The sequence below is a fragment of the Hylobates moloch genome, unplaced genomic scaffold, assembly GCF_009828535.3.
Source record: "Hylobates moloch isolate HMO894 unplaced genomic scaffold, HMol_V3 SCAFFOLD_16, whole genome shotgun sequence".
NCBI classification, from domain to species: Eukaryota; Metazoa; Chordata; class Mammalia; order Primates; family Hylobatidae; genus Hylobates; species Hylobates moloch.
The window spans coordinates 1,770,196-1,782,417 of NW_026652291.1; the positions used below are offsets into that span (position 1 = coordinate 1,770,196).

The 12,222-nt window shown below is 52.3% G+C and overlaps 1 protein-coding gene across 1 annotated transcript; it reads right to left on the minus strand.

The window, feature by feature from the left end:
* Window positions 1–8,102: 8,102 nt before the first annotated feature.
* On the minus strand, window positions 8,103–8,525 carry LOC116456092 (small ribosomal subunit protein uS10-like). Its single transcript, XM_032753745.2, has one exon. It carries the CDS (start codon window positions 8,523–8,525, stop codon window positions 8,166–8,168), a length of 360 nt encoding a protein of 119 aa, XP_032609636.1. The 3' UTR covers window positions 8,103–8,165.
* Between the last annotated feature and the right edge of the window lie 3,697 nt (window positions 8,526–12,222).

Below are 12,222 nucleotides of genomic sequence, written 5' to 3' on the forward strand. Positions count from 1 at the left end.
GTTCCAAGTTCCCATCAGCAGCCCCAAAACTACTTGGCAGGTAGCTGAGTCCCACCCCAGGGGCCTAATTCCGTAAATGGTGTAACATGGGCTCCCAGCACACGGGTCTTCGGTCAGTGGCCCAAGGTCAAGTCTCTGCCTCACCACCTAGCCCCTGTGTGTCCTTGAGTGAGTTGCTCAACTCCTCTGACTCTGTTCACTCACCTAAAAAGTTGTGGGTGACAATTGTATGACCTTTCTCCAGGGAGAGCTGTGAATGCTTATCAAGTTCAGTACCAAAAAGAAGTCAGAGGTGAAAAACTTTTTGGAGACGGAGTCTCCCTCTGTCACTCAGGTTGGAGTGCAGTGGCACGATCTCAGCTCAGGTTTTAAGCCCTGCATGCATTAGGTATTTGTCCTAATGCTCTCCCTCCCCTTGTCTCCCCAACCCCTGACAGGCCCCACTGTGTGATGTTTCCCTCCCTGGGTCCATGTGTTCTCATTGTTCAACTCCCACTTATAAATGAGAATATGCGGTGTTTGGTTTTCTGTTCCTGTGTTAGTTTGCTGAGAATGATGGCTTCCAGCTTTATCCATGTCCCTGCAAAGGACACGAACTCATTATTTTTTATGCTGCATTTTAAAAAAATGTTTTGTAGAGATGAGGTTTCACCATATTGCCCAGGCTGGGTCTTTGTATGAACATATGTTATCATTTCTCAAGGGTAAATGACTAGAAGTGGGACTATATATACACACACATTAAATTTTATAAGAAGGCCGGGTGCAGTGGCTCACGCCTGTAATCCTAGCACCTTGGGAGGCCGAGGTGGGAGGATCACCTGAGGTCAGGAGTTCGAGACCAGCCTGTCCAACATGGTAAAATCCTGTCTCAACTAAAAATACAAAATGTGCTGGGCATGGTGGCATGCACCTGTAATCCCAGCACTTTGGGAGGCTGAGGCAGGAGAATCACTTGAACCCAGGAGACAGAGGTTGCAGTGAGCCAAGATGGTGCCACCGCCCTCCAGCCTGGGCAACAGAGCGAGACTCCACCTCAAAAAAAAAAAAAAAAGCGGGGGCGGGGGCCGGGCGTGGTGGCTCAGGCCTGTAATCCCAGCACTTTGGGAGGCTGAGGCGGGCAGATCACGAGGTCAAGAGATCGAGACCATCCTGGCCAATATGTTGAAACCCCGTATCTCCAAAAAAAATACAAAAAATTAGCTGGGTGTGGTGGTGTGTGCCTGTAGTCCTAGCTACTCAGGAGGCTGAGGCTGGAGAATGGCTTGAACCCAGGAGGTGGAGCTTGCAGTGAGCCGAGATCACGCCACTGCACTCCAGCCTGGGCGACAGAGTGAGACTCCATCTCAAAAAAAAAAAAAAAAAAAAAAAAATCTGTACACAGATGGCCATGGCAGCTTTGTTCATAATTGCCAAACTTGGAAGCAACCAAGATGTCCTTCAGTAGGTCAATGGATAAATAAACTGTGGTACATCCAGAGAATGAAATATTTTTCAGTACTAAAAATAAATGAGCTATCAAACATAAAAAGACATGGCTGGGCACAGTGGCTCATGGCCTGTAATCCCAGCAATTTGGGAAGCTGAGGCAGAAGGATCACTTGAACCCAGGAGTTTAAGACCAGCCTGGGCAACATAGGAAGACCCCCATCTCTACAAAAAATAAACAAAATTAGCCAGTGTGATGGTGTGCACCTTGTGGTCCCAGTTGCTTGGGAGGCCGAGGTGGGAGGATGGCCTGAGCACAGGAGGTTGAGGCTGTAGTAAGCCAAGACTGCACCATTGCCCTCCAGCCCGGGTGACAGAGTGAGACCCTATTTGTGTTTTTTTTTTTTTGAGACGGAGTCTCGCTCTGTCGCCCAGGCTGGAGTGCAGTGGCGTGATCTTGGCTCACTGCAAGCTCCACCTCCCGGGTTCACGCCATTCTCCTGCCTCAGCCTCTCAAGTAGCCGGGACCACAGGCGCCCACCACCACGCCCGGCTAATTTTTTTTTGTATTTTTAGTAGAGACAGGGTTTCACCGTGTTAGCCAGGATGGTCTCGATCTCCTGACTTCGTGATCCTCCCGACCTCGTGATCCTCCCGCTTTGACCTCCCAAAGTGCTGGGATTACAGGCGTGAGCCACTGCGCCCGGCCGAGTGAGACTCTATTTGAAAAAAAAAAAAAAAAAAAAACCCAAAATACGAAAAAATGAAAAGCCTACATACTGTATGATTTCAGTACAGGACATTCTGTAACAAGCAAAACTACAGAGACTGCAGAAGATCAGTGGTTGCCCGAAGATGGGGAGGGAGGGGTGAATAGTGGAGCACAGGGGATTTTTAGGACAGAGAAACTACTCTGCATGACACTAGAGTGGCAGATACACATGGTTATGCATTTGTCCAAACCCATAGAATGTATGAGGGCAAGCGTGGGCCCGAACGTAAACTATGGACTCTGGAGATCATGATGTGTCAATGCAGGTTCATTGATTGTAACAAACATGCCGCTGTCGGGGTAGATGTTGGCAGTGGAGGAGGCTGTGTGGGGTGGAGGGACAGCGGTCTATGGGAGAGCTCTGTGTCTTCCACTCCATTTGGCTGTGAACCTAAAACTTCTCTAAAAAATAAAGCCTATCATAATATTTTTAAAAAATCAAGCCAGGCAGGAGAGCAGGGTCTGGAGGCAGGGAATCTAAGGCCATTTCACACCAACTTCCTAGAACTAAATTGAAAAGAAAACCCTGACTTTCCAAGCCCAAGTAACAAAATGACCTGAGGCTACTCCTTTTGCAAACCTCCACTTTTTTTTTTTTTTTCTTTTTTTGGAGACAGGGTCTCTGTTGCCGAGGCTGGAGTGCCAGTGGCACGATCTCAGCTCACTGCAACCTCTGCCTCCCAAGTCCAAGCGATTCTCCTGCCGCAGCCTCCCGAGTAGCTGGGACCACAGGCATGTGCCACCACCATGCCCAACTAATTTTTTTGTATTTTTAGTAGAGACGGGGTTTCGCCATGTTGGCCAGGCTGGTCCTGAACTTCTGACCTCAAGTGATCCGCTCTCCTCAGTTTCCTAAAGTGCTGGGATTACAGGCGTGAACCACTGCACCTGGCTCAAACCCACACCTTTTCTTCATGGCAGATGGGAAACTGGCTGTTGGCAACCAATCAGACTGAATGGTGGCCGAGTCTTCATTTGCACAGGAGTATAACTTTGTAACTTTAGCCTCTGATTCGTCACTTTCTATAGCCAATCAGATGTTTGCACAGGAGCGTGACCTCCGTAACTTCACTTCAGCCTCTGATTGACTGCTTTCCGCAACCAACTGTGGGCCACCACTTCATTTACATAAGGTGACTACCAAGTGGCAATGGGAAACCTGTAGTGGATATTTGAACCCAAGAAGATTCCGTATCCGGGATCTTGAGCCGCTGCTCGGGCCACTCCCACACTGTGGAGTGTACTTTCATTTTCAGTAAATCCCTGCTGTCGTTCTTTCGTTGCTTCATTCTTTCTTTACTTTGCTGGGCATTTTGTCCAATTCTTTGTTCAAAACGCCAAGAACCTGGAAAACTTGCAGTCAAGACCCTCTACTGGTGACACAAGTACATGGATTATGATGATGATTTTTTTTTGGAGACAGAGTCTCGTTCTGTTGCCCAGGCTGGAGTGCAGTGGCATGATCTAGGCTCACTTCAACCTCCACCTCCCAGGTTCAAGCAATTCTTGTGCCCCAGCCTCCCGAGTAGCTGGGATTACAGGTGTGTGCCACCGCTAATTTTTCTACTTTTAGTAGGGATGGGGTTTCACCGTGTTGGCCAGCCTGATCTCAAACTCCTGGCCTCAAGATATCCGCTGGTATGTGCATGTATGTGCGTGCGTGTGTATGTAAATTCCCCCCGGCCCCAGCTGGACCCGTCTTTCAAGACCAACATCCTCCAGCAAAGCCCCTCCTGGCCTCGCCTGTGCACTTCAGACCTCGCTCAGCTGAGCAGCCCCCGACTCCGGGCAGACTGAAGGGCCAGCAACTTCCTTTCAGTGTCTCTGGGAGGTATGCACCATGTCCTCCTACTTCACTTCAGAGGTGTTTCCTGAACTTTTCAGAACCATCTCAGGCACCCCAGCGCCAATTGCAGCAGTCAGCCGCCTTATCTCCAAATACCACTGCCAGCTGCCTTCTCTGGTGTTGGCAAAAAAGGACAGATCACCCTGTTCCCCTTTGTACTCATGTCTATGTGGGGGAGGCTGGTGTGGGTGAGCCAGTGAGAGCAGATGCCGCTGTTGAGCTGGTGGGGGGCGTTTCAAGGTCAGGTCGGCAGCCTTCGCGCTCAAGGCAGATCAGCAGATGAGCTGGCTGGCCGTGAGATGGGGGCCCTCCCTAGCAGGCAGCAGCGTCTCACCCAGTGCAGGGACACAGCAAATACCTATGTGGTGTTCACCATGTGACGCACGCATTGTTTCATGTAACTGACAGAAATCCTTGAAGGAGGCTGGGCACTGTGGCTCATGCCTGTAATCTCAGCACTTTGGGAGGCCAAGGCAGGCGGATCACCTAAGGTCAGGTGTTTGAGACCAGCCTGGCCAACACGGTGAAACCTCGTCTCTACTAAAAATACAAAAATTAGCCGGGCATGGTAGTGCACGCTTGTAGTCCCAGCTACTCGGGAGGCAGAAGCAGGAGAATTGCTTGAACTCGAGAGGTGGAGGTTGCAGTGAGCCGAGATCTTACCACTGCACTCCAGCCTAGATGACAGAGCAAGATTCTGTCTCAAAAAATAATAATAATAATAATAATAATCCTTGAGGGAGGCACTGTTATTATCTCCATCTACAGGTGAGCAAACTAAGGCACAGAAACTGGCCCAAAATTACACAGCCAAAAGTAAGTGGCAGATGTTCTCTAGTTCCACAGTCCAAGCTCATAGGTACTGTGTGAAAGAAAGCACATTTTGGGCCGGGCGTGGTGGCTCACGCCTGTAATCCCAGCACTTTGGGAGGCCGAGGCGGGCGGATCACGAGGTCAGGAGATCGAGACCATCCTGGCTAACATGGTGAAACCCCGTCTCTACTAAAAATACAAAAAATTAGCCGGGCGAGGTGGCGGGCGCCTGTAGTCCCAGCTGCTCAGGAGGCTGAGGCAGGAGAATGGCGTGAACTCTGGAGGGCAGAGCCTGCAGTGAGCTGAGATCCAGCTGAGATTGCGCCACTGCACTCCAGCCTGGGCGGCAGCGAGACTCCATCTCCAAAAAAGAAAAGAAAAGAAAAGAAAGCACATTTCGCTAACTTCTTGCTACAAAATATCCAAGTAGTTACTGCCAAATGGATCCTGAGCTCATAAAACAATGCAAAGTGTATACATTGTAGAGAGTGTAGGATTTAGAGTCAGAAGAACTGGATTTGAATCTTGGCTCTCCCACTCAGTGGCTGAAAGACCCGGAAAGCCTCTATATCCTCATCTGTAATGAAGGGGAAATGGTATTTCCTTCACAGGATTATAGCGACGGCAAGTGAGATAAAATCCTTTGAAACACTTGGGAATGATGCAATGACAATTTTGAAAATCAAGATTAAATTTCAACATAAAAATAATGTATTAAGGAGCACTCAGAAGTGGCCTTGATTCGGCCCTCTAGAAAGACCACAGCAGATGGACTAGGGGAGAAACCCCAGGCCAGGAAAGGCAGGTGCATCTGAGAAGCTTCAAGAAGGGGTTTTTGTACATGACAGATGATGGAATCAGTGCTCCTGCTTGGGACAGTGAAGGGACATTGTCCTCAGGAGTGGGACCCAAGGTTGACCTGGAAGCAGCTGGCCGGCGGGAAGGATAGAGCAGGGCTGGAAGCCAGCGTGCCAGCCGAGTCGCTTCTCCCCAAGTTCAACTTCCTCCCACCAGGAGCCCCTGTGACAGGGAGCACAGATGGTCAGAGAGTTCCAGGTGGGCCAGGGAACAGGGAATTCGGACCGAGAGTTGGACGGAGGCAGGCCGTTGGGTGCCCACCCAGTGGACTGCAGGGAGGTGGGTGCTGAGGGAGCACAGAGCCTAGAAACTGTCAAGGGAGCGAGCAGGGATGGCCTGAGCTGGGAATGGTTTGCCAGCAGCTTCACTGGGCAGAGCTGGCAACACTCTCCACCCCTTAGTTACCTGTGAGGGAGCCAAAGAGTGGTCCTCCAAGGAGGTGGTCAGCCAATTTCAGAGGTCAACCAAGAAGAGGCACCCCTTCTTCTCGGGCCTCCTTCCCTTTCCTTTCCCCACCCTCAACATTCACTAAACACCTGCAGAGGTTTATGGGACCAGGTGCTAGGAAGGCCTCACATCTGTCCCTACCCGGCCAGTTCATGTGGGCCTTCCTTTCCTTCCTTCCCTCCCTCCCTCCCTGGCTCCTTCCCTCCAATCCCTCCCTCCCTCCCCCTTCCCTTCCTTCCCTCCCTTCCTCCCTTCCTTCCTGGTGGTTACTTACTGAGTGTCAGGCACTGTTCTAAGTGCTTGGGACACATATACAGATCCCTGCCCTCCTGGAACTTACATTTTACTAGGAGCAAGACAATAAACAATAAATAAATATAATAAGACCAGGCGCCGTGGCTCATGCCTGTAATCCCAGCACTTTGGGAGGCCGAGGCAGGCAGATCACCTGAGGTCAGGGGTTCGAGACGAGCCTGACCAACATGGACAAACCCCGTCTCTACTAAAAATACAAAATTAGCCAGGCGTGGTGGCACATGCCTGTAATCCCAGCTACTGGGGTGGCCGAGGCAGGAGAATCGCTTGAACCCAGGAGGTGGAGGTTGCGGTGAGCCAAGATCACGCCATTGCACTCCAGCCTGGGTGACAAGAGTGAAACTCCGTCTCAAAAATATATATATATTATATATACATATTATATATATATTATATATAATATATATATAATAAATATGTGAATAAAATGTTATATTAGAAGGCAATATATGTTAGGGGAAAGAGAAAAAGTAGAACAGAGTGTCCTGGGTTGGGTGTCCAGAGGGCAAGCCCAGAAACTGGGATTCCAGGGCCAGCTGTGGGTCTGGAAAGTGATCCTAGGAAGCGAGATGAGGAGGGAAGGAGAGAGGACGGGGTGCATACCTGAACAGGGTACCCCGTGCCTGCCTGGGCTCAGTGGCCTCTGGGCAGCTGTGTGGAATGTGCATCCAAGCGGAGCCGGCCTGTCAGGGAAGGGGGCCAGGGACCCCCCCAGCCCCGCAGTCTTTGTGAGGACTGCTCCTGTGCAACAGCCAGGATGGTGGAGTGGCCTCCCACAGCCTCAGGGGCTGCCAGTTGGGTCCAGTGGTGACAGCCTGGGGCAGTGGCTCTCAAAGTGTGGTCCCTGGACCAGCAGCATCAGCACCACGGGGGAACTTGTTAGAAATGCGAATACTTGGGCCCACCCCAGACCTACTGGAGCAGACGCTCTGGGGATGGATCCAGCCCTCCAGGCAATTCTCAGGTGCTGAAGGTGGAGAAGCACCGGCTTTAGCGATGTGGCTAGGCACCGCTAAGGTCTGCACAGGGTTTGGGGACTCGGGAGTGAGTGGGGTAGTGTAGGGGTGGTGTCTTAGTTCCGGCTGCTGTAACAAAGTATCATTAACTGGGTGCTTGTCAACAACAAAAATGTATTTCTCACAGTTCTGGAGACTGGAAAGTCCAAAGTCAGGGCAGCAGCAGGTGCAGGGTCTAAGGAGGGCCTGCTTTCTGCTTCATAGACAGCAGTCTTGCCCTGTTGCTAGGCTGGAGTGCAGCAGCACGACCTTGGCTCACTGCAACCTTCGCTTCCGGGTTCAAGTGATTCTACTGCCTCAGCCTCCCGAGTAGCTGGGATTACAGGTGCCCACCACGTCCAGCTAATTTTTGTGTTTTTAGTAGAGATGGGGTTTTTCATGTTGGCCAGGCTGGTCTTGAACTCCTGACCTAAGGTGATCCGCCCGCCTCAGCCTCCCAAAGTGCTGGGATTACAGGCGTGAGCCACCGCGCCCGGTCAACAGCACCTTTTGACAGTGTCCACACATCCAGAAGGGGTGAGGGGTCTCTCCAAGGCCCCTTTTATAAGGGCGTTAGTCCCATTCACGAGGCTCTGCTTGTTATGGACTGAATGTGCCCTCCTCAAATTCATGTGTTGAAATTCTATTGTTTTTTTTAACAACTGGTAATCAATTTATTAAAATAGTTGACTTAAGCATCTGCAATGGTGACTTCCACCTCAACTCCTGGCTCAATACTGATGGAAGTAATCTGCTTAACAATCTCAGAAGGACTGTGCAAGTCAATGAGTCGCTTGTGAATTCTCATCTGGAAACGATCCCACGTCTTAGAACCTTCACCACAAGGAGTTTTTCTTGTAGTGATTCTCAAAGTCTTGGTAGGCATTCCAACTGGTCCTTTCACTTTGAGATTCTTTCCTTTTGCGCCTCTGATCAAGTCAGCACACACCTTTTCCAGGGATTTTACGTTGCGGCTTGTTAGGGGGATTCGAATTCGGTGAATTGCCACCTCCGGCTCCACGGGTGTTTTTCTGGTATCCTTAAAAGCCATGGCTGCTGTGCGGTTTCCTGACGGACTTGTTCCTCTGCGAGAGCGAACAGCGGTGAGTCAGGAGCAGGAGCGTGCGGACCAGATATCCTCAGCACCTACGACCGCGTCTTCCTCAAAAAAACAAGCCATGTGTTGAAATTCCAACCCTTAAGGTGGTGATATTTGGAAATACATTTGCGCTATTGGAGGAGGCCTTGAAGGATAGACCAAGTGTCAGCAGATCCACCTAGAATGGAAGAGAGGGACCTTGGAGAGCCACAGCCCGGACCACAGGGGCTGTGGAGAACATGGCAGTCTGGCTTGCTGGGAGCAGAGTTGGGGCACTGCAGGCGAGGCCACCAGGTGTGGCTGTTACATGACAGCCATTGATGGTGCTACGGAAGGGCCTTCAGTGGGGTAGTGACATACGTATTTTGGGGTCCTGTTAAAATGCAGTTGTTCTTACAAACCAGGAATGCTCTGGCTCAGGAATTCACTTGATGTCTCATACTACAGAAACCCCCTACAAAGAAGAAAGGTGTTTGCGCAGAAGTTTCCTGCACACCTGTGCTGGGTGTCCGGCTTTCGTCCTCCCATATCGACGCTCCATCCTTCACCCTGCTTTTGCATTTTGGGGCCACCTCCATGGGCTGCAGCCACATGTGGAGGTGCCCCTGTGGGAGGTCAAAGGCAGGAGAGGGAGCGATGCGGGAATGGATCCCCTCCCTCTTTGGGCCTGCCTCTGACCAATGCCACTGCCCTCCAGGCCGGCCTCCTCTGGACTTTCTTTTTCTTTTTTTTCTTTTTCTTTTTTTTTTTTTTTTTTGAGACAGAGTCTCGCTCTGTCGCGCCCAGGCTGGAGTGCAGTGGCGCGATCTCGGCTCACTGCAAGCTCCGGCTCCCGGGTTCACGCCATTCTCCTGCCTCAGCCTCCCGAGTAGCTGGGACTACAGGCGCCCGCCAACATGCCCGGCTAATTTTTTGTATTTTTAGTAGAGACGGGGTTTCACCGTGTTAGCCAGGATGGTCTCGATCTCCTGACCTCGTGATCCGCCCGCCTCGGCCTCCCAAAGTGCTGGGATTACAGGCTTGAGCCACCGCGCCCGGCTGGACTTTCTTCTTTGCTGGAGAGCTCCCCTTTCTCTTCCTTCCAGCCCTGAGGGTGGAAAGAGTCCCCCAATGCTGGTCCCAGAGTCCTGCCCTCCCCTAGTGGTCCCCCCTCCCTTCTGTAAGCATCCCCCTTTGTAAAGCGCCCTCCTGGAATTTCCCTAATTTGCGGAAGCCATCTGTTTCCCCATGGGACCCTGACTGATGTGACAGTGTTGTGAGTAATGGCGGGAACTGGAAGCAGCCAAGAGGCAGAGAGCTGGGGACAAGCAGTGGGTTAGGTGGGAGAATGTCAGGGAAAACCCGAAATAAAGGCAAGAGTGAGCGGGCGCTTAGGGTAGGATACTTGGTGAAGAAGAAAAGACGGAAGACTAAAGCGTGTGGCCTCACACGACCTCCAGAGGGAAAGCTGTGTGCAGGGACCAAGACTCCTACCTTCCTTCGGGCCTAGCACGGAGGAAGAAAGGTCAGGAATGAATGAATGAATGAATGAAGTGTCCTGGCCCAGCAGCCTTTTCTTCCTCACAGGGGCCCCAGACAGATTCCAGAAGGAGGGGAGAAAGAGAGGTTTAGACCCTGAAAGACCAGTACCGTGTGCGTAGGACACCAGGCAAACCCTGCCAAGGCAGAGGGCGGGACTTGCGGAGCTGGGAGTTTTTGGAGGCAGCGGCCACCAGGCGGAGGCCATACACTTGGTTCCAGGTTCCAGTCACAGACTCTGTGGCCCTGGGCAAGTGGCAAAGCCTCTCTGGGCTTCAGAGAACGCCCGCCCCGCTCTGATTCCTTGCAGGAAGATGAGGCTGCCGTCAGCTGAACACTTGCTGAGTTTTGGGCATGGCGACCCCTACCCTGGACAGTGACCCTGTGACAGAGGCCTGTTGCAGGAATGAAAACAGGTGGGTTAGCTCCGGAGACCCCGTCCCTGAGTTCCAAGACTCCTGCGGGGGAGCTCCTGGCAGGGACACTCTTTTCTGTGGCCTGGGGTGGATGCCGCTGGGTTTCCAGCTGTACTTTCTTTGGTGGAGGCAGCCGTGGAATCTGCCCTCCACGCACATTTATTAGGTGTCTACTGTGTGCTGGGCACTGGGGATCTGGTGGGGGACACAAGTGTGGCCTCACAGGCCACAGGGGCCACCTACCGCCAAACAAAAGACCAAAAACAAGCAGATAGCTGGGTGTTTTCCCACCAACTTATTTTCTAACCTGGATAACAAAAAATATTACTTAAGGCCCCAGAGGAGCGAATGGAACCACAACTGGTTCACAGCCAACACTTGCGAAAACAGGTTTCCCCGGGCAGCTGTGGGGGCGGAACAGGAGCTGCACGTCCCATTGTCCCAGAGTCCCCACCCCCACACTGGGGAGGGGCTGCCAGCGGGGCCCAGGGTGGGGTGGGAGTCGGCCTGAGGCGGGGGATGGTGAGGGCAGGAGGCTGGAGAGCCACAGACCCAAGCCCTCAGGGGTTTAACTACCCTTGACCGTCAGGGCAGAGGGGAGGCCCCGAGGGGTCCCAGTGGGGAGTGCTTGGGTTGGATTTTCCAGCAGGAGGGAGGCTAACTTGAAGTAGAGGTGAGGGCAGCTCAGGTTGGGGTGGGGCCAGAGAAGAAACGAGGTGTGTGTGTTGTGGGGGAAGGACTGAGGCGGTGAGGGGCACAGGTAACACCTGGCATTTGGCTGCAGTGCCAGATGGATCCTAGAGTGGGCCGCGCGCCCAAGCTGGACAGGAAGGGGAGTCATGAAATGTGGCCTTCCTGGGAACACCGTGGCCAAGCAGATGTCAGCACAGAGCCTACGGCACCCTCTCTTAGGCCTGGATAAGGCATTGTGGGCACCAGGTCGTCGCAGGCCTTCAAATCCTACCCCAGATAGAAGCCCTTCCCCACATCCACTTCCTCTACCTTCCTCATCCTACGGGCCCGCCCTCCTCCACTGCTGCGGAAGGCCAGCCAGCTTCCACCGGAAGCTTAAGACTGTAAATCAGCTGTCAGAGTTTCCCCTGGAAACACCAGAGGGAAGGCCCTCTGCCCTCAGGGCCAACAAAATCCAGACCCGCCACAGCCCACAAACTGAAGCCTGACCCTACCTCCCTCCACAGCCTCCAGCACTTTCCCTTACCTGCTCCTCCCCCTCCCCGCTCCCTGCAGCCCACAACTCAAATTCACCTTCTCCTGGCAGAGGCAGCTGTCTCTGTCACATTATCTGGCTTTATTATTATTGTTGTTATTATTATTTTGAGACAGGGTCTCCCTCTTTTGCCCAGGCTGGAGGGTAGTGGTGCCATCTCAGCTCACTGCAGCCTCAAGACTCCTGGGCTCAAGCAATCCTCCCACCTCAGTCTCCCAAGTAACTGGGACTACAGGAGCACTCCACCACGTCTGACTACTTTTTGTATTTTTGCTGTACGGACAGGCTCTCCTTATGTTTCCCAGGCTGGTCTTTTTTTTTTTTTTTGAGACGGAGTCTCTCTCTGTCGCCCAGGCTGGAGTGCAGTGGCGCAATCTAGGCTCACTGCAAGCTCTGCCTCCCGGGTTCACGCCATTCTCCTGCCTCAGCCTCTCCGAGTAGCTGGGACTACAGGCGCCCGCCACCACGCCCGGCTAATTTTTTGTGA